This window comes from Carica papaya, chromosome 1 (assembly GCF_054855325.1).
Source record: "Carica papaya isolate Zhongbai chromosome 1, ASM5485532v1, whole genome shotgun sequence".
Lineage (NCBI taxonomy): Eukaryota > Viridiplantae > Streptophyta > Magnoliopsida > Brassicales > Caricaceae > Carica > Carica papaya.
Window position 1 is genome coordinate 12,187,044 of NC_142309.1, and position 20,737 is coordinate 12,207,780.

Below are 20,737 nucleotides of genomic sequence, written 5' to 3' on the forward strand. Positions count from 1 at the left end.
GGATTTTGTTACATTACATAGTGCTTCGTCGATATTATGTTGATATAATTGATGGACTGAATTGATTAGAGATGTTTAGAATGATAAATAATTTTTAGGCCTATATAGTTATATTATGAAATATAATTATAAAGTGATATAATATAAAGATTAGATTCCTCAGGATGCATTTAGCTAAATAAAATGAAATAATATGCTTAAAATTTTATATCAACTAATAAACACACATTGTAATGATTGTAAATAGGGAAGATGTATTGTAGTTTTGTAAGCTGTATAATTAAAAATTTTACTATGGTTAAAATATTATAATTGTAATTATAAGTTAATATAGTTAACTATGTATAACACAGAGTCAAATCTAGTTAACATCTATTTTATGTTACTGGAACTCCTAATTTAAGTGATTAAAAATAAAAGGACTAATAATTATTTCTAATATTTGATATTCAATATAATAAAAATATGATATTATAATATTTTAACATCAATATTAAAAAAAAATGTGCAAAAATAAAAAATATTTTCCATTAATTCTATATTGTAAAGAAATTTGTAGAAATTTTAAATAGTGGAAACAAGGATACCCATTTGGCCAGTTTGTATATATATATATATATATATAAGAATGATTTTTATGGAAGTTAGATTTATATATATTTTTTAACAAAAATTTGTTTAATAAAGAAATAATTTTTTTATTTTGAATTAAACCAGTGGAGCGGATTAAAAAATTTCTAAATTAATAAAAAAATCTGATTAAGTGTATTTGGATTGGTTAAATTTCAAATTTCAAAATCTGCGGTCTAACGGTCAAATAATCTAAGGGTTTATTCATCGTCACCTATTATAAATTCAATTCTTCCCCCTCTTTCTCAGCCCTAAAACACATATCTTCACTTTCTGATGTACACTGCACTCTGTGATTTCCCCCTTTCTTCGTCTCAAGAGATGGATTTTCACAGCCTTTCAAGGAAAGAGCTCCAATCTCTCTGCAAGAGGAACAAGATTCCAGCCAACATGACCAATGTTGCCATGGCCGATGCTCTCGGTTCTCTTCAAACTGTAAGTTTTCCTTTTAATACTATGAAAAACTATGTTGATTTTCTGTGTATGCGTTTTGATATCTTGAATAACCTCCAGATCTCTTCATTTGCTCCATTTCCCTCAAACAATGCAAGAAACTTTTATTTCGATTTTTCTTCCTAATCAAACGGGAGTTTTCTGATCAGATTTCGAAATTTTTTTCTTGGTATCGATTTTTTGCGTTTTTCTCATTTCTACGATCCGATCCACGAAACTTTTTAATTTTATCAAATCAGACGGCACATCCTTTTCATACTTGGTGTTTGGTTCTCAAGAAACCACGAGAAAGAACGAAAGATAGAAAGAAAGAAAGAAAAAAAGAAAAGATGCCATGGATTTGTTTTTCTACCCTATTTTCATTTTCATAGTCTTCATTTAAGCGGTTCTTCGTGTTCAGGAATTTTTTTTTTTTTTTGCAATAAGTAACGATATAATCTTTCAAACGTTCAACTACATTCTCACTATCAGGTTGAGGGACTGGATGATTTGATGAATCAACGTCAATCCAGCCCTCCTCAATCTCCTGCAAAACGCACAACTGGGTCACCAGTTAAGTCTCGCACAGCAACCAGAACATCAACTCGAAGAAAGCCTCTCAAAGAGGAGCCGCAGAGCTTGCAGCCCACTACGCGGACCCGCCGTGTAACAAGACGAGCAATCGCGGAAGAAATGGATCAAGAAAATATGAATGTATTAGAGACACCGTCCACATGGACAAGCCGGAGAAAGGCACAGTCGGCCTTGGAGCAACAGCAATCAGGGACAAATGTCATTGAAGATGGAGAGAAGGATAAAATTGTTGGTCAAGGACAGAATAATTTGCTTCAAACTCCTGCTACTCATACCTCCAGGCGGAGAGCCGCAGCAGCTTCTTCAAGGAAGGGAGCTGACAGCCAGCAGCGTGTGTATAGCACGAGGAGGTCTGTAAGGTTGCTAGAGAAAACTATGGGCGAGTTAAGCTTAAAGGAGAAGGAAGAAATCAACATTGATGAAATAGACAAAGATATGATAAAGGAGGAGAGCTTGGACGTATCTGGTATATTTTTGTTCTGTTCTCTTTATCGATTTTGCCATTTCTTCTCAGTTGCTGTGAAAATGAAGGGACAGAGGGCAATTTTCAACCCACTTCTTTTCCTTTAATTCTGAAATTGAAGATGAAAGATTGTTTGTTACTGGCTATTATGTTGCTTTTATGTTAATGAATTTTGACGAAATTGGGAAAAATATTGCAGGACCTTTGGGGAATGTTGACGAAATTTTGAAGCACAAAGAGCAAACCAATGAATCTGAAGCTTCCTCGGGGAAAATTTTAACTGGACCTTTGGAGAATGAAACGGAATTAAATGATAACAGTAATGTTAATGGTATAAATGATTGCAAAGAGAAGAGCTCTAATGATCTAGATAATTATCCTGTCCTAGATACAAATGATGAAACCCGGAATGACAAGACGGGTAAACCTGATGCTCGTGCTCATGTAAATGAAGAAGAGAAGAGCTCTAATGATCTAGATGATTATCATCCTGTCCTAGATATAAATGATGAAACCCGGAATGACAAGACAGGTAAACCTGATGCTCGTGCTCATGTAAATGAAGACTTGGTAGACAAGGTAGCAGATTTTGATGGAGCACTAGCAGGTATTTGATGTGGATTTTCTTTACCATGTTTGAGTGTTTGATCTTGTATCTTCTTGTTTCGGATAATGTTACTAAATGCTAAATAATGGTTGCAGGATGTGATGATGCTCCCGTTACTGAATTTCCTTCTGAACTTAACAGTGTGTGTGATGCATCAATGAATAGGGAAGAATTAAATGCCACTAAAAATACAGTGCTGGGAGATATTGGTATGGAGGTTTCAGAGCATGTTGCTGATGCAGTTTCTCGGGAAGAATTAAATGACATTGGTGTAGAACTGCCTGCAGGACTTAATCCATCAACTCTGCCATTGTCTGGTGATAATCCATGAACTTTACCATTTTTTGATGTTTGATGTGTCTTATATCTTCCTGTCTCGGATAAGGTTCCTAAATGTTAAATGATCGCTGCAGGATGTGACGATGCTCCAGTCATTGAATTTTCATCTGAACAAAACAGTGTATCTGATGCATCAATTAGCGGGGAAGAATTAAATGCCACTGAAAATATAGCACTGGAAAATATTTGTATGGAGGTTTCAGGCCATGTTGCTGATGCAGTTTCTCAAGAAGAATCAAATGGCATTGGTGGAGGACTGCCTGCAGTACTAAACCCATCAACTGTTCCATTGACTGCCGATGAGGGTCTAGATGGGAGCCCTGACAGTAAATGTCAGCAGTTACAAATGGAAGAAATATCAACTGAAGATTTTCAGAGTGGTTTTGGTTCTGAGAAATCAATGGCTCATCAACTGGATCAGGTTGAACCTTCAGGGGAAGTCAACACTGTTGACAGCAGTCTCGCAGTGATGGATATGTGCAACACCGAACAGCATGACTTTCCATCCAAGATGGAGGGAAACCCATCAACTGTGTTATTGTCTGATAATGACCTAGATGAGAGCTCCGACAGGGAATATCAACAGTTGCAAAGGGAAGAAATGTCGAGTGAAGATATTCAGACTGCTTTGGATTCTGAGAAATTGATGGCTCATCAACTCGATGCAGTTGAATCTTCAGAGAAGATCAGCACTCTTGGAGTAATGGAGATGTCCAACACTGAGCAACACTGTGCACCCAAGACAGCGGGAAGTGCTCATGTCGAAACTTCTGTTGGAGGATGCGTAATGTCCTATGAAATCTCTCCCCTGCCAGATCCAACTGAGAAAAAAGTTTCAATCGGGTTTCCAGTCTCTCCATTTGCATCAGACTCAGTTTCAGGTCAGTTTCCAAGACCAACTCTGTCAACACCAGTGAAATCTTCAAGCAAAAAGCAGACAACAATGCAGAAGCTGACCCATGTGGCAGACGAAAACAACAAGGAGAACATTGGCAAGAGTGAGAGGGGAAATGATAAGGTGAAAAAAGTAAAGAACATCATTGATGCAGATAGCTTAAAAGACATCAGTCTCAGGCAGTTAACCAAGATGGTGAAAGAACTAGAGATTAGCAAAAATAGAAAGAAGTCTGAGGTGGGTCTTAAATTTTCTTGTGCTTTCTCAACTTATATATTGTTGTTGGTTCATATTTTCTTTTAGTAACATCTTTTACTGTTTAATGGAGAAGCAGGTAGAAGAGGGAAAGGGCAGGGTGGCATTGCAGAAACTGACAGAGAACAGCATGCATGTTGCTGAACTAGAGAAGAACTGAATCAAAAAAGTCAGGAGTTGAGTAAATCTTTTGCTCTTGTTTTTTTTTTCTTTGTAGCGGTTTATATGTCATATGATGGAGTAAAACATGAGGTTTGCTTCTGTCAGTCAGACAAATAAAGAAGAGAAACTTTTGAAGCAGGAATTCAAAAAACAGAAATGCTTTGCCTGTCCTTTGGGCTATTGTTAAAATTGTGAAGTTTATCTTTTTTACTTTCTTTAGGAAGTGACTCCAATTCTTGTCACCAATATTTATTGAAGAGCCTGAGTTCTTTTTACCAACTTAGTCTATGAATTTTGCTTGAAGCTTATTTAAATCATTATAATCTTTAAAATCTGAAGCCATACATGCTTGTAAAAAGAATTTTTGGAATCTTGTAAAAACCTGCTTCTTTATTTATATGTTAAAAGTAGATTTTATGTATAACTTCTGCAAAAATATTTCTATAAAAGCTTCATTTAAAACATGGTTTTAAATGTCGATTGGCAAACTTTTGCCAAAATCATTATTGTAATCTTTATTTTGTACATTTTAAATACTAACTTATGAAATCATATGTACCAACAATAGAATCTTTGAAGCAAAGGTCTTCTACTCAAACTCCTCATTAAAGAGCTACTAATCTCGTGTGATTAGGAAGTTCAAATCTCCCACATTTTAATGAACACTAAATTAACATACGTCGATTGGATGCACAACCTTACTAAGAGCTCGATAAGGCTAGAGCGAACGAGCCCTCTAGCCCTTGCCTTTATTTATATATTTTTGTGACACTAAAACTCGAGTTGATTTAATCTCTGCACCTCTAAGTGCTTATTTATCTGCCAAATAACATTTCATCGGTGTACCCAAAAGCAGCAATTAGATAATAAAAAAATATTGTAACATTTCATTTTATTTAAATTTATTTTTTTAAAAAAAAATTGTTCATTAATTATTTTTTAGTAGAAAAATTGTTAATTTTATTTAAATTTATATAAAAGAATATTAAAATAATAAAAACAATAAAAATTAAATTTTTGAAGTAATTTCCTTCATATTGAAATTTAAATTACTTAATTTAGATAATAATTTAACATGCTGCTATTATTATTATTATTATTATTATTTATTATTATTATTATTATTATAGGAAGTGCTCTATTTTGGTTCCAAACACGATCATCTAACACCACAAATCATAGAAGGATTTAACATTGTCATTCAGAGTACAACAAAATGGCCTCTTTCCAGTAAATTTGCTGGCCATACTCAATAATTATCAACATAAACTTATATATATATATATATATATTAACCTCGTAAACCGAAACAGGAAAATGGGCCAAGGTAAAGGATTTACAAGGAATGTATAAATATAAAGATGCCACCATTTTCTTTGTAACTCAATGAACTAAAATGTCAAAAGAAAGTTGTGGTTACAAAAGCATCACCTGGAAGGAAGATCAGAGGGTTGAGCGGTGAGAGAAGGATTTGATGAATTAGAAGGGAGGGGTCCATTGTCTTGAGAATGAGATGCTGTGTTGCCCCACTTCATCTCTACATCACATGGCTCCACCACGTGTACTGACCCGTCACTCATCCCGACTGCTATCTGGTTTGGCTCTGATGGATGACCAGCTATTACCAATGGATATGCCGTGTTGCTGCTGCAATGCATTTTGTCATCAGTGCCAAAATACTCTTCATATATCCAACTTATCAATGCCAAAACACATTTTGCTGTATGCAGTATGCCTACCTCACGCCCAATGAAGGTATGTATGCAGATGGTGCTATTCGACATCTAAGTCGTAAGTTGTCTGCATCAAAAACTCCAACAGCACCATCACAAAAACCAGTATAAACCAGCAAACCATCACATGAATAAATTGCACTTGAAATAGGAGCTGGAAGGGCGTCTTTCGGGGACCACTGCAAGATCATATATACCCACCATAGCTACAGATTAGATTCAATAAATGCAGAAATTAGAAACAGACTATGTGAGTAAAAGTCACAACTGCACAATATGCAGACTAACATATTATAAAAAAACCATAAGCTTTAGGCCTGCGGTTCTTAGCTCCTATGGAAGGTTAGATAACTTACATGTTCAAACCTTACCAACTAAAAAAGAAAAAAAAAAAAATATATATATATATATATATATATATTGCATTTCCCTTGTTGCATACAAAGCTCAAACTCAGTCTCACTGTCTGGATACTCCAAAGAAAGTGCATGTTCAAGCACTAAAAATAAACTAACTTAATTCTGACATTCAACATTAAATTAAAATCAAATCAACATGGAGCAATTTGAGAGTCATCAGTTTTTAAAACAAAAAGGCAGAGGGGAAAAAGGACAACCCACTTTCCCTTCAATTTTTTTCTGAAAAACAACTCAACTTGGAAGCCACATTAATCAATGATAAATTCCGCAAATTAATACTGCAATTGTAATTCCTTCCAAATAGTGTTAGTAACGAGCTATTACGTTATCAAACAGTAGAGTTCAGCCAAAGATCGGTTTTGAGCTCAGTGAAAATCGAGCTGCAGCTAACTCGAATTTGAAAATGCTTAAATCAAAACCTCGCGAAGTACATAATAAATATGCTATGACCAATAACAGGCAACACAACTATTTAAGAGTCTGATTTAGAAGAGAGGGACCAAATCAAGCAGCAGGCAGAAAGTCTAGGCAAACAGCAAAAGGATCTTTTCAGTTAGGGTTAGAATCTTTTGTTTTAGAACTTCATACTTTTCAGTCATTTAAATAAATAAAACTCCTTAAGAAAGCGCTAAATCATGACAATTATTCAAAGGTTTCAAAAGAAACTTAGCAATTCTTCCTCATTCATTTCAACAGAGCTCTTGGGTACCCAACTAGCCCATTGAAATATACATTATAATTAACATTTTAATTCTGACAGTTTCAAGGATGACTAGAGCATTTGGGTTCTCAAGAATTTTGGGATCTCTTCAAAGATTTTGTGATTCTGCTTCTGAATAACACCAATTAAACACCAATTAAACTATCACATACTTTTCTTAAGGAATATTTTACTATATTTTATAAGGATTGAAGGGATTCTTCGTTGAAGCTGAACCTGGCATCACATAACAGTCTCACTGGGCTTCAGATGATTTCTCATAGTTTTAATTCCTTTGCTTTTCCATTTTTGTGGTCTCTTTTTTCTATGGCCACAAGCAAAGCCTGTGTCCATAACCTAGGATTTGAACTCTCTTTCTGAGTAGAGAAGAGGACTAGACCACAGGATTTAGCCCAGCGTTAGGGTTTGTCTATTTTCAGGCTCGTGATCAAGCAGTAAGTTGGAGAATGAGAGCCACTTCCTAGCCATCATCAAGTTCATTGGGTATATAGAGTGGATTTTAAGTTTTATCTGTTATATATTTTAATCATACATGCTTTTTAAAGAAAAAAGAACTATATTAAATACGAAAAGAGGAGACAGAGGATAAGCTATCCTCCAAGAGGACAAAAAGAACCTACAAGGAAATAAAGAAAACCAAGGAAGCAGTAAAATATAGTAACAAATCCCTCTGAGCTTGATGAGCTTCAATTTGTTCTAAATCAATTGAGCTCTAACTTTTTAAGTCCTAGTACAGCTAAACCAAAGCCAAAAATTTAAATTTAATTCCAGCTTTGAGCCTCAAATCTGAGCCAAGCCTAAATGTTCCCTCGTTCGGCTCAGCTTGCTCTACTACAATTCCTACTTCTAAGAAAAAGCAATTCACAACGTGAGGCAACAAAGTTTTACACATTACAAAATTCTCAAAAATCTACTTGATAAAATCCATCAATCCCCTGAACCTACCACCAAGAAGTAGAATTTAACAATAGAAAATTATGCTGATCAAGGTGGAAGTTTTATAGTAAATTACTTGTGCCTAGGCTTTGAACCAGAAAAATTGTGATCCAGTTCCCCATTTATGTGCCAATTATTCAGGCATAGTAACGAGGTCTCATAACACAGCCAAATTCAACTTTTTATTAGACATGTTTATCATGAAGATCTAAACCACCCAACTTCCATATGATAATGAAGGATAATGGAAATGAAGAAACAAACAAAATAGTTCACCAACTCTGTGCTACAAAAGAAAGTCCATGTGTATAAGAAAAAATTTTTTGAAATAAGCATGTGCATAAGAAATTGAAAATATATTTGTATAAAAAATTGAAATGGAAAAAGGAAAGCTTAAATAGTTGCAGTATTTCTACGTTACGTGGTTATAGTAATGAGATTCGTGCATGTGTTTGTGTGTGTGGTAAGGATCCATGTTTTTCGCCCTATATTTGTCATGTCCAAGAAAATTATGCAAGTACCACAACATAATGAGAGGATGATTGAACTTACAGAACGAAGACATTCAAGCTTGCTGTCATAAACAGCTATTTGGCTTTCATGGACAACTAATAGATGTGTTTGATCATTATGAAACTGAACTTTGGTCTCTCCAACCAATGGAGATTGACGACCAGCTGGTACTTGTATGAACCTTGATTTCTTTTTCTCCCATCCATCAATGTTCCAGACACATAACTGCAAGTGAACTTACATAACAGTTAATAAAACACCATGCAATTACAAGTGCTAATGCAGAAATCAACAGTAGGTAGACCCCAATTTTAGTATCAAGGAATTCTCACAAGATGTCACGTTTCTTTTGTTCAGGCTCATAATTTTTCACATGAGAGCAATGATTTCATCACATGTTCAGATCTCCAAGTTATTGCATTCAATGATTTAATTACTGGCAAGGGCAAACAGATTGAAGACCACATCTGTTTGCAACTCTCCACTAATATAACCATTTCATAACCTGGCAGGGGTTAAATGCAACTGTTCGTGGCATATGTAATATCTAGTGAAAGAGAGACTTAAATCATCACTCGCAGCTCCCATCATATTAAAGAAAGAGATCTGAACAATTAAAGAAATTCACCACCAAGCACAAAAATTAAACAAAAGCTATCTGACACAAGCTTAAGAACATAACAAAAAAGTCAAAACAGATATTTCTATTAACTATCCCAAGGATCAGAAAAATAAACCAGTGTAGCTCCCACAATTAAAACTACAGATTTAAGCAGATGCTAACCTGTGCATCAGCCCCTGAGGATACCAAGACATTTAAAGTTTGAGAGAAGGCAAGCCCAGTTATTCGGTTCTGGTGGCCCTTGATCTTTGTTTTGACCTGCAATGGATAATCAAGATCAAGCATGCTCAAAAATCAGATACCCCATACAAAATTTCTGGATCATCAAAAAACGAATGTCCTCAAACATTCCTCAGAATCTTTCCTTAATAACCCAACAATATAATCAGGTGCATGTCCAAAAATTTTCTTGAAACTTGAAGTGCAAAGGAAAAAAAAGACACTGGACCTCATCGACTCTGACATTATATATTTGAATTGTAGAATCCTCCATGCCAATGGCTATTATATTATTATCTTGGGGATGAAAGGCCAAAAATGTGGCTGCAGGAGGTGGAGACATGAATGTTGTCATGACCTGCAATGCCCCTCACCAGTTTGATTAGTATCGAGAACAATGTAATTAAGTCATGAAAAAATAAATAAATATGAAGAGAATTGTGAACTACAAAAATAATGAACCACAGATGCCAACCTTGAATGTCATCATGTTGAAAAGAGATACCTTCCCACCGGATGCGGACATGACATAAGAATCATTTTTAGATAAAGCAATGCATGCTGCAGACTCTTCTGCAGGGTTACTTTCATTTATGTCATTAGTCATAGGAGTACCACTGGGAGGCTGCCACATTTGTGGCTGAAAATATGCAGTAGCCTGAAAGATTTAATGGGAAAGCTATAAGATGTGTTCCCCACAAAAGAAAACCAGGGAAGCATATATAAACAGAAATAAGACAAACCTTCCCCGAAGGGTTCCTTTCACTACGTTGCCACTTCCAAAGCTTGTGAACGGCATTTGAAGCAAGGGCTAATACAGCCAGGCCAGAATTTGTGTAGATCAGCCTCACAACCTGCAACCACAGTTGACATTCTCTCAACTCCGGCAACATAAAAATCCTATAAAATAAAAATCTCTTTGTGCATCCCAACAAGTAATGCAAATGCATAGGCAGTAAAAAAGAAATCTGCAAATTCCAATCATTTTCCTTGATTTTGGATAATTTCAGGAAAATTATCAAAGTGAATACATCCAATTGATGCATTTTTATTACAAAGATCATGAAATTGCATTATGAATATGAAAGTGTCTGCATGGGTTAAGAACAAATATCGATTTTGTTTGAGAAGAGCACTTAGCACGAGGTTGAATGATTCAACCTACATCCTAGAAAGATACCCATACTGTCAATATTAAAATTGAAACTTTAGGGGAAAAAAAGGCAAACATCCTATATAAAGGCGGTAGGTGATGCACATTCCAGTCCAAAGTTTGTATATAGTTCCCCTGTAATTCATTATAACAGATACTCCTGTGAGATTAGATATAAAGCATAAAGACTGCATGTAACTTCCACCATGTTTCAAGTATTACAAATCAACATGAGGTATTTCCCACATGAATCCAGACCTCAATCATATCCACACATCCGACTACAGCCATCAGTTCGTAAACATCAGATGATACTAAATCTCTTCTGGTTACATAATGTTTAAAAAGACCGAAAAAAATATAGCTGCTCTATCAAAAGCCAGTTTCCGACCATTAAGCTTCACCTCCTGACTAATATTTCCATCTAGTTCCCTTCCATTTAAAAGTCTAACAAACTAATGAGGTTGTTCGAAATAATTTAGTTACAAATTACCTCAATAACTTAAGCCAATGAAAAACGGCTCTACTTGTTATTTATATTGCACTGTAACAAGCCACAGGTGCAAGTAGGATTACATGAGGATAAAAACAGACAAGCCCAACTATGGACTACAGAAAACGGAAGATGGCCATAGGTAGCAGACAGGAAATAAGCTGGACAGTTGATCGGTAGGGCCCGAAGATATAAACCAAAGATTAAAGCTCCAAAAAAAAAGCTATAACACTATAATGAATATTGTTATTAACTTCTCCGATGTCCTAATATAAAAACTCCAAAGTTATTATTTATACTGCATTATCATATATAGAGATCTGCCAAATGTATAGCCTACTCTAACCAGTCCTGAAAAAGACAAGGCACCTTAAGTTTCCTTCAGAGAAATGCTGAACATAAATTGTTTCTTTAGAGATGGTTATCATTGGAGTCAAGCACCAAGAAGTAAACATCATGGATACTAATTAAGTCATTACAATTGAAACAAACAAGCAGTTCTCTTCTTCAATCAAGAAAAAAGTGAGCAATCATATTCTTACACTACTTACCTTGCCTGCTGTTACAGGATCAGGCAAACGCAGAGCTTTTAGGTGAGATGGGTCCACAATATCAGGAATTTTCCAGCTCTTAATCTTATCAATATCATCAGATATTCGTGGCTTAACATCAACAAGCCTACTGCTGTCCATTGGGCTCTGCAGAGACAGCTGATATAAATTTGACCAGGAAGTGCAAACAGATATGCCAATGAACTTGGAAAACAACCAAAAAAGAAAAAGCATACGAGGTTGCCAATTGATACAGCAGGGGGGATTCTATCTTGACGATCCAGAGTACTGGGAGCAATGGCAACAGGAGCTCCATGACCTAGAGCATTAACAATTAATGGCTGCAGGGGAAAAAAAAAGCTGCATATGAGATTCAGTACAAAAGACTGCAAGCAAATAAGAGTATTGATGAAAAAGTTTAGGAAAACCAGGACAAGGCATCACAAGTTATGAATAATAATAGTGAAACAAGTACATAATTAAACATTTTAAATATCAAACAGTCCAAGTAAAAAGGGGCAACAAAGAACCTCCAACACCAACTTTGGGTGAAAACTGTTTGTATGAAGTTGAAATAACTGGAAAATATTTACTTCAAAGGATTTCTCTCTCTCTCTCGCCAACTGTTTCCCTTCCTTCTTTCTCTGTTTCTCCAGATCAGAGCCATGGACAAGGCTTCTGATAAACAGCTGACAACTCAAGATTCCAACAAAAATCCCTGTCCAATCAATTCTAAGAGTGAACCAATTCAAATTTAGCTAGGTTGATCTTAAGACCTAATATAGCTTGAAGAAAAGAAGGGTACATCTAACATCAAGTCGGGCATTAAATCAAGCCTGCATAAATAAAAGAACACATCAGAAAAAAGTAAATGCATCACATCCACTACCTCCTTCATTCCTCCACAACCAGCCCCTGAATAAACCAATGATTGTTTTTTTTGAAATAAAAAGTATGAAGTATATATTAACACGGTACCAACAAGGGGGTACCACCCATGTACATAGACTTTATAATAGTGTTAGCATATCTATGACATTCTCAAATTCTCATCACTAATAATGTCATACCCTAACAAAATAGACTCAAAATAGTGAATCCATTTATCCCTTATATTGTACACACTACTCTCAACACCCTCAAAAGCTCTAGAATTTCTTTCTTTCCAAATAATTCTAAAAATAATCAATGGAACTAGATTAGCAATATTGTCCTTTACATATAACCATCCCAAGCCCAAATTTCCATATTAACCGACCCTGCCATCACCCACTCAATCCACATGAGATCATACACCATACACCAAAGATTGTAAACCATAGGACACCACAACAGTAAATGATTACACGTCTCCTCTGCCTGAAGACAACCGTAGCATCCATTTACCAAAAACTGTCCTCTAACTCTGAGTTTATCAATAGTTAAAATCTTCTCCAAACAGGTCCCCCAAGCGAAAAAAACAATGCAAGGAGGAGCTTTGGTTTTCCAAATTTGCATAGCCAGGAATTGGAGCTGTTGTTTCCATCCCAAGTGCCTATAATCTGTAATAAGAGGATACAGAAAATTCCCCTCTCTTTTCCCATCTCCAGACAGCTTGATCACTGCCCGATTTCAGCTGTTGTGCCTCAAGGATCTTCAATAACTCTTCTTATTCACTAATCTCCAAATCATTCAAATTTCTAGAAACCTCAACTGACCAAACTGTTTTCTCCTTGATGATACTGTAAGCTTCCTCAACAATCATACTCTTTCTTTGCGCAATAGTGTAAATCCTGGGGTATCACTCCATAAGATTCCCCTCACATACCAAACCATTGTTTTGTTATTCAATAAGTCATCAACAGGTTCATTGGCTGTCATGATAGTGTCCATAATTTGTCTCCCTCCAACAAAGGCATGTTGACATTCCCCAATAATATCACCCAGCATCTTAGATAACCTCCTAGCCAACACCTTGGCAATGAGTTTATACAAGCATCCAACCAAGCTAATAGGCCAAACATCTTTAAACTCTTTTGTATCCCTCTTCTTAGGAATAAGAGTGATAAAGGTAGAATTCAGGGATTTGACATATTTACCTGAAGAATGAAATTCTGAAAATAGATCCATAATATTCTCTTTCAATAAAGGCCAGAATTTCTGAAGAAATTTCATGTTAAACCCATCCGGACCCCGTGCTTTATATCCATTACATGATTTCAGGCACTCAAAACCTCTTCCTCACTGAATTCGGCTTCCAGCCTCTGTCCACTCTCACTGGATATTCTGCTGAAGTTCAGACCATCAAGAATAGGTCAGCATGCATGATTTTCGTCATACAACTATGAAAAGAAACCTTTGGCAGCCTCCCTAATATCACTGTTCCTGCGAATCTGTTTATTCTCAACCCAAATTTCATCAATGTAACTACATCTTCTTCTATGTGTTGTCATAACATGAAAATATTTAGTATTTCTGTCCCCTTTAGCCAATCACTTCTCCCTAGATTTCTGCCTCCAAGATATTTTTTCAGCCTTCAGATGGGCGGCCAGCTTGAGCAAAGAACCTTTCTTATCTCTTTCCTCTTCATTTAGACCATCCATGTCCTCTTTTTTATCCAGTGCTCCAATCTCACTCATAATGGACTCAAAAATACATTTTTCCTTCGAGACCTCTACTTTAGCCCATTCTTTTATACCTCTTTTCAATTCTTCTAATTTGTAAGCAAATCTATAACTGGCAAAGCCTTTGACCTTGCAGCCTTTCCATTTCTCTTCCACCATCAAACAGAATCTTTCCTCTCCCAGCCATCTATTCTAACAATCAACTTGTTTAGCACCTTCACTAAGATTTATAGAAAGGAGAGGAGAAAGAAAAACCCCTTGCCTTGGGCCCCTAGAGGCCTTTAAAAAATTAATAGCTCACTACTAAAAATAGCCACCAAAGAGGTAAAAGAAATACGAGGCCTCAACTATTTATCACCAAACCCATGTCTCTCTGCATATAAAACAATCAACATGTCCGCATAGTTGATTGTTTCCTATATAAAGTTTGCAAATTAGACTCTCCAAACCCTGTCCACATAGTCAACCACTTTAGTAACAATCAACATGTCGTCTAAAATTTGTCCCCCCTCTGTAAGAGGGTGCCAAAACTCACCCAATAGACTAGCCCTCCAAGTTTTCGGCTAAGACCTTAAAAATTAGCTTGTAGACACAATCCAACAAGCTAATGGGTCTAAACTCCTATTATTTCAAAGCATCTTCAACTTTACATATGACCAACAAGAAGGTTGAGATAATGTTAGACACAAAGATTATACTTCTATTTCAAAAAAAGGTTAGACACAAAGGATCCCCTCAAAGAAATCAAATAACATCATCACAAAGTCCACCTTCATGGTTTCGCAATTATTCTGAATGAAACCCATAGAGAAATCATCCAAATCCAAAGCTTTATCCCCCTAACAGCTCATGAGGACTTTATAAATCTCCTTCAAAAAAGAAATCATGAGCAAAAGTCTCATTCCCGTTCATCATGTGTTAAAAAACAAGTCATCCAAGGTTGCCCGCTAGCTAAAAGGTTCCAAGTAGAGGTTCCCAAAGAAGCCTTTGATTACTTCTCTAATGCCCTCATTGCTCCCATGAACCTAACCACTGACCTCATCTTCTCAATATGGTCACAATTTCTATTGTGTCTAGCCCAACTGTGGATCAACCTATGATCTTATCAACCTCCTTAATCCAAGGAGCCCTAGATCTCTCAGTCTCCCAGCAATTTCCTACCTAACACTCCTTCTAATCGAGAGACAAAGCTCTTAAGGTGTATTTAGTGTGGTTGTAGCTTCTAATTTAAGTTGTAAAAGTACTATTAAAATAATTTTACAGTAGAAACACTTTTAGTAAGAAGCTATTATGTGTTTGGTAAAAATAGTTATATTAAGTGTTGCCCGCTTAAAAAGCAGAAATTGGTGTATTTGGTGAAAATAATTGTCGATACTGAAATTACCAAAAAAGATATAAGAAGACAATAAGCCAAAGAAGAAGTTGTTGTGGTTGATTAAAATAATTGTGAATACTGAAATAACATAATATAAAAAATAAGAAATCTAATTTGAAGTATTATTTGTATAGTAATAGTAAGAGCAAAGGTGAAGTGAAGGATAGCATCAGGACGACAAAGAGACAAGCAGGGGCGAGACGACCACCAAATGAACAGAGGAGATGGACAACAAGCAAGCGCGAGACGCGGCAAGATCATGCGCGAGACGCGGCGAGATCATGCGTGAGACGAGCAAATGAAGTAAGAAAGGAGAAGGGAAGTAGACATCATTCTAATCTTGCGGCTGCAAGGGCCAGAGGCTTGTTGCTGGAGACAGTTCGGAAGAAAGGTGTTGCTAAGGCTTGAGCAAGTGAGAGAAAGGAGAGGACAAAAGATGTAAATTTTTTATTTAGTTAAAAATAAAGCCTGGTAGTCGCTGAAGCAACCATCCCATGCATGCTGAGCTGCACGAGCTGCAAGGTGGTCCTAAAAATGACAGTGGAGGTGTGTTTATCTAATATTAACATTGCCGAGAATAAGGATAAAAGAATTTGGAAGTTAGACAAAAAGAGGGGCTTTACTGTTAAATCATACCATGAATTCATAACCAAGAGTAAGAACAACTACACCCATTCTGCCCCTTTCATATGAATATGGAAATCTAAAGCACCACCCAGAATCGGATTTTGTGTTTGGGAAGCAGCTAAACAGAGGATTTTAACAATCGACATGCTTAGAAGAAGAGGAAATGTGCTGATTAATAGGTGCTGATTAGTAGGTGCTTCTTATGCAAAGCCGATGAGGAGACCTGTTACCACTTGTTATTGGGCTTTCCTGTCACTTACAGCATTTGGTTTTCTGTTCTGAGGCTTATTGGGGTGGATTGGGTTATGGTGGGTAGTGTAAGTAATGAACTTTGGGCTTGGGAGGGGTTGTGTAAAGAAAATGGGAGGCATTTATTTCTTATTTCACTTAATATTTTTTGGGTGATTTGGAAAAAAAAAATACTAGAGCTTTTCTGGGGCTAGAGACTAATTTTGATAACATTAGGGATAGATGGATACACACTTTTGGATCTATCTTGTTGGGTCATAATAATAAAGACATAGATGATATGGGTGTGGTCATCGACCAATTGATAGATTTGTAACTATTTTGTACATGAGTGGTATCCTCTTGGTACCTTATGCATAATAATACTTCACTTTTATTTCAAAAAAAAAATGAAAGTGGAGGTGACTGTTGCACATTATACTGTTGTGCTAAAGGAAGGATTAAGGGATGACAGCTAGACAAGAAAGAAACAATCCAACATTAAACTAGGTCGAGTTAAATTTAAAACCGAACAAACACAAAAAGCCTACATCATTTTGATGGCTCGAAAACCCTGAATGAGCTAAGGGCTAAAGAACCCAGTAGATGGAAACAAGCCAAAAGGGAAAAGGAAACCCATAAGCATCAGAATGTTGAGGCCGAGCATGAATGGAAAGCTTGTGACCTGTAAGCATCAGAGGCGGTTAACATTGAGAATTGGGGAAGAGAGGCACCGTGATGCCAGCCGTAATGAAGAGGAGGCCAATAAAGTGTTTGAAACGTCCTCTAATGACAGTGACTTTAATAGAAATCCAGGAGAATGTAGCCTTATGGGAGAAAAGCCAGTCAGTGAGGAGGAAACGGTGTTGGCAATTGAAATAAGTGAAAGTGTGCGGTCTGGAAGAGGCTAGAGAAGCTACCGTGTTGCAACTGGCAATCTTTTCGGCCGAGAGCGTCGAGGTGAGTTTTCAAAAGCTTGAAGAGCAAGCCATGACTTTGTTTAAGAAAAATGAGAAAAGGAGGAAAAAGTTGGAAAGAAGCTTATGTAAGTAGAAAGAAGGAAGGGGTCGATAAGCCTAAATAATTAAAATGGTGTATTCTACTATTAATCACGACAACAGAAGAAAGGAGGAGAAGAAGGGAGAGGAGGGAACTTAAATTTAGCTTTATGTTAGGACGTATTATCTCATGCACTGCTAGGAGTATAAATGATCACAAGAAGAGGCTTGTGATTAGGGGAGTGTGAACCAATGGAAATCTAAGGTGATTTGCTTTCAATAAACAAGAGTAAGCTCCATTTTAAGTAGTATGGCTCAAAGCATATGGAAGATCAAAGAGATTGGTTGACAAGAATTACCTACTTATGGCGCTGCTAGTAGGATTATAATCATATGGAATGATGGCATTCTAAATTGTGGTGAGTTGCTCCATCTCCGGCTTGTTTGAGGGTAGAACGAACAGGTAACAATAGGTGTTAAAAAGAATGGGAATGCAAAAAGAATGGGATTTCCCTTAGGTGGTCGAAGGTGATTTTAACATGGTTCTACACAAGCAAGAAAGATTTGCAGAACACTTCTCCAGAATTTGTGTTGATGAATTCTTGAACACATGGATGAAACTAGATTTATTGGATTTACCTCTTTGAGATAAATGGACTTGGTCGAATCAGCGGACGAATCCAACTTGTCCTACGATTGATAGATTTCTTGTATTGATATCATGTCAATTCCAAGCTCTAGGGATGTGTCGGAGACAACTACAACACACTATCTCCTGATCATTTCAATATTTTTCTTGACTCTAATGGATAAAATGGGGGCTTTGTCCCTTCAAATTTGTAACAAACGGTTAAAAGTCACGGGCTTTCAAGATAAAATTAAAGATTGGTGGAATGGTATGAGGGTGTAAGGGAATGCAAGTTATAGGGTGACTATGAGATTGTGGATGATAAAGACCCAAATCAAAAATTGGTCGAAAGAGGAGAACGGGGGAGAGTCTCTAGTCACTCATTCCTTATTCCAAGAGTTGGAGAGTCTTGACAAGAAGGAGAGGGAAGTGGGTCTATCTACTTGAATTGGCCAACAAGATCCAAATAGAAGAGATCTCTTGGAGGCAAAAGTCAAGAACTAGATGGATCAAGGAGAGAGACAGAAATACTAAGTTTTTCATTATATGACCGATCATTATAGGAGGGTCAACTGTGTGGAGGACTTGGAGATTAACGACTATGTGGTGAAGGGAAATGAGGATCTAAGGAATGGGGTAAAAACCTATTTCATTAAGCTATATCCAGAAGATTTTTAGTGGGGGGCCAAAATTGCACAATTTGACCTTTAAGTCACTTGACGACAGAAGTCGAGAGTCTCTTGAGCAGAGGTTTTCAAAGAAAGATTTTTAATGGTTTTATGCACTTTAGAAGGATAAAGATCCAGGGTCTAATGGCTTTAATCCAGGCTTTCTCAAGAAGTCTACTAAAGGATGACAATTGTCAGACTTTTCAATGAATTCCATGAACCGAGGTTTTCAAAGAAAGATTTTTAATGGTTTTATGCACTTTAGAAGGATAAAGGTCCACGGTCTAATGGCTTTAATCCAGGTTTTCTCAAGAAGTCTACTAAAGGATGACAATTGTCAGACTTTTCAATGAATTCCATTGACCGAGGTCCTTCTTCAAGAGCTTAAATTCCACTTTGATGGTTCTTATCCCCAAGGTTGAAGGGGCAACAAGATTCAAAGAATTCAGACATATCAGCCTCCTGGGATGTATGTATAAACTCATTACTAAAATATTAGCAAGGAAAATGGCAAAGTTTATGGAAAAAGTGGCGGGTGAGTATTAGCATGTTTTTATGGAGGGGCATGCAAATCCCTAATACAGCTCCAATTGCTAATCAGATTGTTCATGAGCTGAAACACAAGAATCGGAGGAGGGTTTATGCAAACTTGATGGGAAAAAGCTATGACCATGTGAGCTGACGCCATTGATTATATGCTAAAAAGGATGTTTTTGGGGATTAATGGTAAAAGTGGATCAAGAACTATATTTCTACAACCTCCTCTATTGTCATGGTTAATGGAGAACCATCTTTCTTCAAAGCTAACAAAGGACTCAGATAAGGTGATCCTTTGTCGTCCCTATTTTTCATTGTAGTTATAGAAGTTCTAAACAAAATGCTCTTGAGTGCTATAGATCATGAGTTGTTTGAGGGATTAAAGGCGGGGGAGGGGAGCGTGCAGAGAAGGTGACCCACCTTTTCTCTAATGACACGCTGCTTTCCTGTGAACCAAGTAAAAGGATTTTACTTCACATCCAATGTACTCTGTTAAGTTTCCAGGTAGTTTTGGGACTCAAAATCAATCTTACCAAGTCCGAGTTGGTACTAGGTATGGGATGGATGCTCCTAGTTTGCCTAGTATTCTTGATTGCAATTGTGTAGAATTGTTGATCAAGTACTCAGGATTACTACTGGGAGCTAAACATAAAGATTTCATTGACTTGGGATATGATGGTTGAATATTTTGAGCAGTGGTTGGCATGATGGAAGAGGAATCTCCTCTTGGATGAAGGAGACATACTCTCATTAAAAAGCACTACGACTAACATTCCTATTTATTACACATCTCCACTAACGATTTCTCATAATGTGGCCAACAAGTTGGAGTCCATCTAGTGCAAATTTTTATAAGATGACTCTGAAAAGAAGAGGAGATACCATCTTATGCATGGTATGAGGTTCAAAAGCCAATTCAACTCGGGGGACCGGGTCTGAGATTACTGGTGGAGGTTAATAGGGCCTTGCAAGGGAAATGGTTTTGGAGATTCATGAACGAATATGGCAACCTTCGGTGGAGGGTGATTGAGGCTACCTTTGGTACTGTGAACAAATGGTGGTTCATTAGGGAGGGGTCTAGACCCTGCAGTAACAAGAAGTGAAAGAAAATTTGCATGGACAAAAGTTCTAAGACTACATCAGATAGAGGATTGGAATTGACGATAGGGTCAATGTGTGAAATGATATATAGTTGAAGGGTGGTACTCCTGGAGACCAATTTCCTCATATTTACGTCATCCCTCGGTACAAGGATGCATTGATATAGGATTCCTATATTGACAGTAGGAAAATGTGGAGTGTTTTATGGAGATCATAAGAAATCTTAATGATTTAA

General features: G+C 36.7%; 2 protein-coding genes across 7 annotated transcripts in view; one reads left to right on the forward strand and one right to left on the reverse strand.

Annotated features, from left to right (window-relative positions):
- Positions 1-866: 866 nt before the first annotated feature.
- On the forward strand, positions 867-4,656 carry LOC110816379 (uncharacterized). Its single transcript, XM_022044534.2, has 6 exons — positions 867-1,065; positions 1,555-2,122; positions 2,319-2,726; positions 2,822-3,043; positions 3,140-4,197; positions 4,295-4,656. Exons 1-6 carry the CDS (start codon positions 907-909, stop codon positions 4,373-4,375), a joined length of 2,496 nt encoding a protein of 831 aa, XP_021900226.1. The 5' UTR covers positions 867-906; the 3' UTR covers positions 4,376-4,656.
- An 885-nt stretch (positions 4,657-5,541) lies between these two features.
- The window catches only part of LOC110816337 (protein TOPLESS-RELATED PROTEIN 2-like), a 31,398-nt gene continuing 16,202 nt past the window's right edge, over positions 5,542-20,737 (reverse strand). The window contains exons 17-25 of one of the 6 annotated variants that reach the window (XM_088219792.1): positions 11,974-12,078; positions 11,738-11,896; positions 10,284-10,394; positions 10,016-10,198; positions 9,770-9,898; positions 9,484-9,579; positions 8,739-8,924; positions 6,117-6,316; positions 5,542-6,021 (exon numbers count right to left, since the gene is read on the reverse strand). In XM_088219792.1, the coding sequence (XP_088075918.1) occupies positions 5,805-6,021; positions 6,117-6,316; positions 8,739-8,924; positions 9,484-9,579; positions 9,770-9,898; positions 10,016-10,198; positions 10,284-10,394; positions 11,738-11,896; positions 11,974-12,078 (1,386 nt within the window). In that variant the 3' untranslated portion in view covers positions 5,542-5,804. Of the gene's footprint in view, positions 6,025-6,116; positions 6,317-8,738; positions 8,925-9,483; positions 9,580-9,769; positions 9,899-10,015; positions 10,199-10,283; positions 10,395-11,737; positions 11,897-11,973; positions 12,079-20,737 lie in introns of all 6 variants that reach the window. The other 5 variants (XM_088219790.1, XM_088219795.1, XM_088219803.1 and 2 more) reach the window with 5 other exon arrangements.

What these genes read in the sequence shown, in the direction of transcription:
- LOC110816379 (XM_022044534.2), top strand. Translation starts at nt 907, where the DNA reads ATGTACACTGCACTCTGTGATTTCCCCCTTTCTTCGTCTCAAGAGATG. An exon ending in CTCTCGGTTCTCTTCAAACT is followed by an intron (nt 1,066 to 1,554) that starts GTAAGTTTTCCT and finishes TCTCACTATCAG; the next exon opens with GTTGAGGGACTGGATGATTT. An exon ending in GGAGAGCTTGGACGTATCTG is followed by an intron (nt 2,123 to 2,318) that starts GTATATTTTTGT and finishes AAAATATTGCAG; the next exon opens with GACCTTTGGGGAATGTTGAC.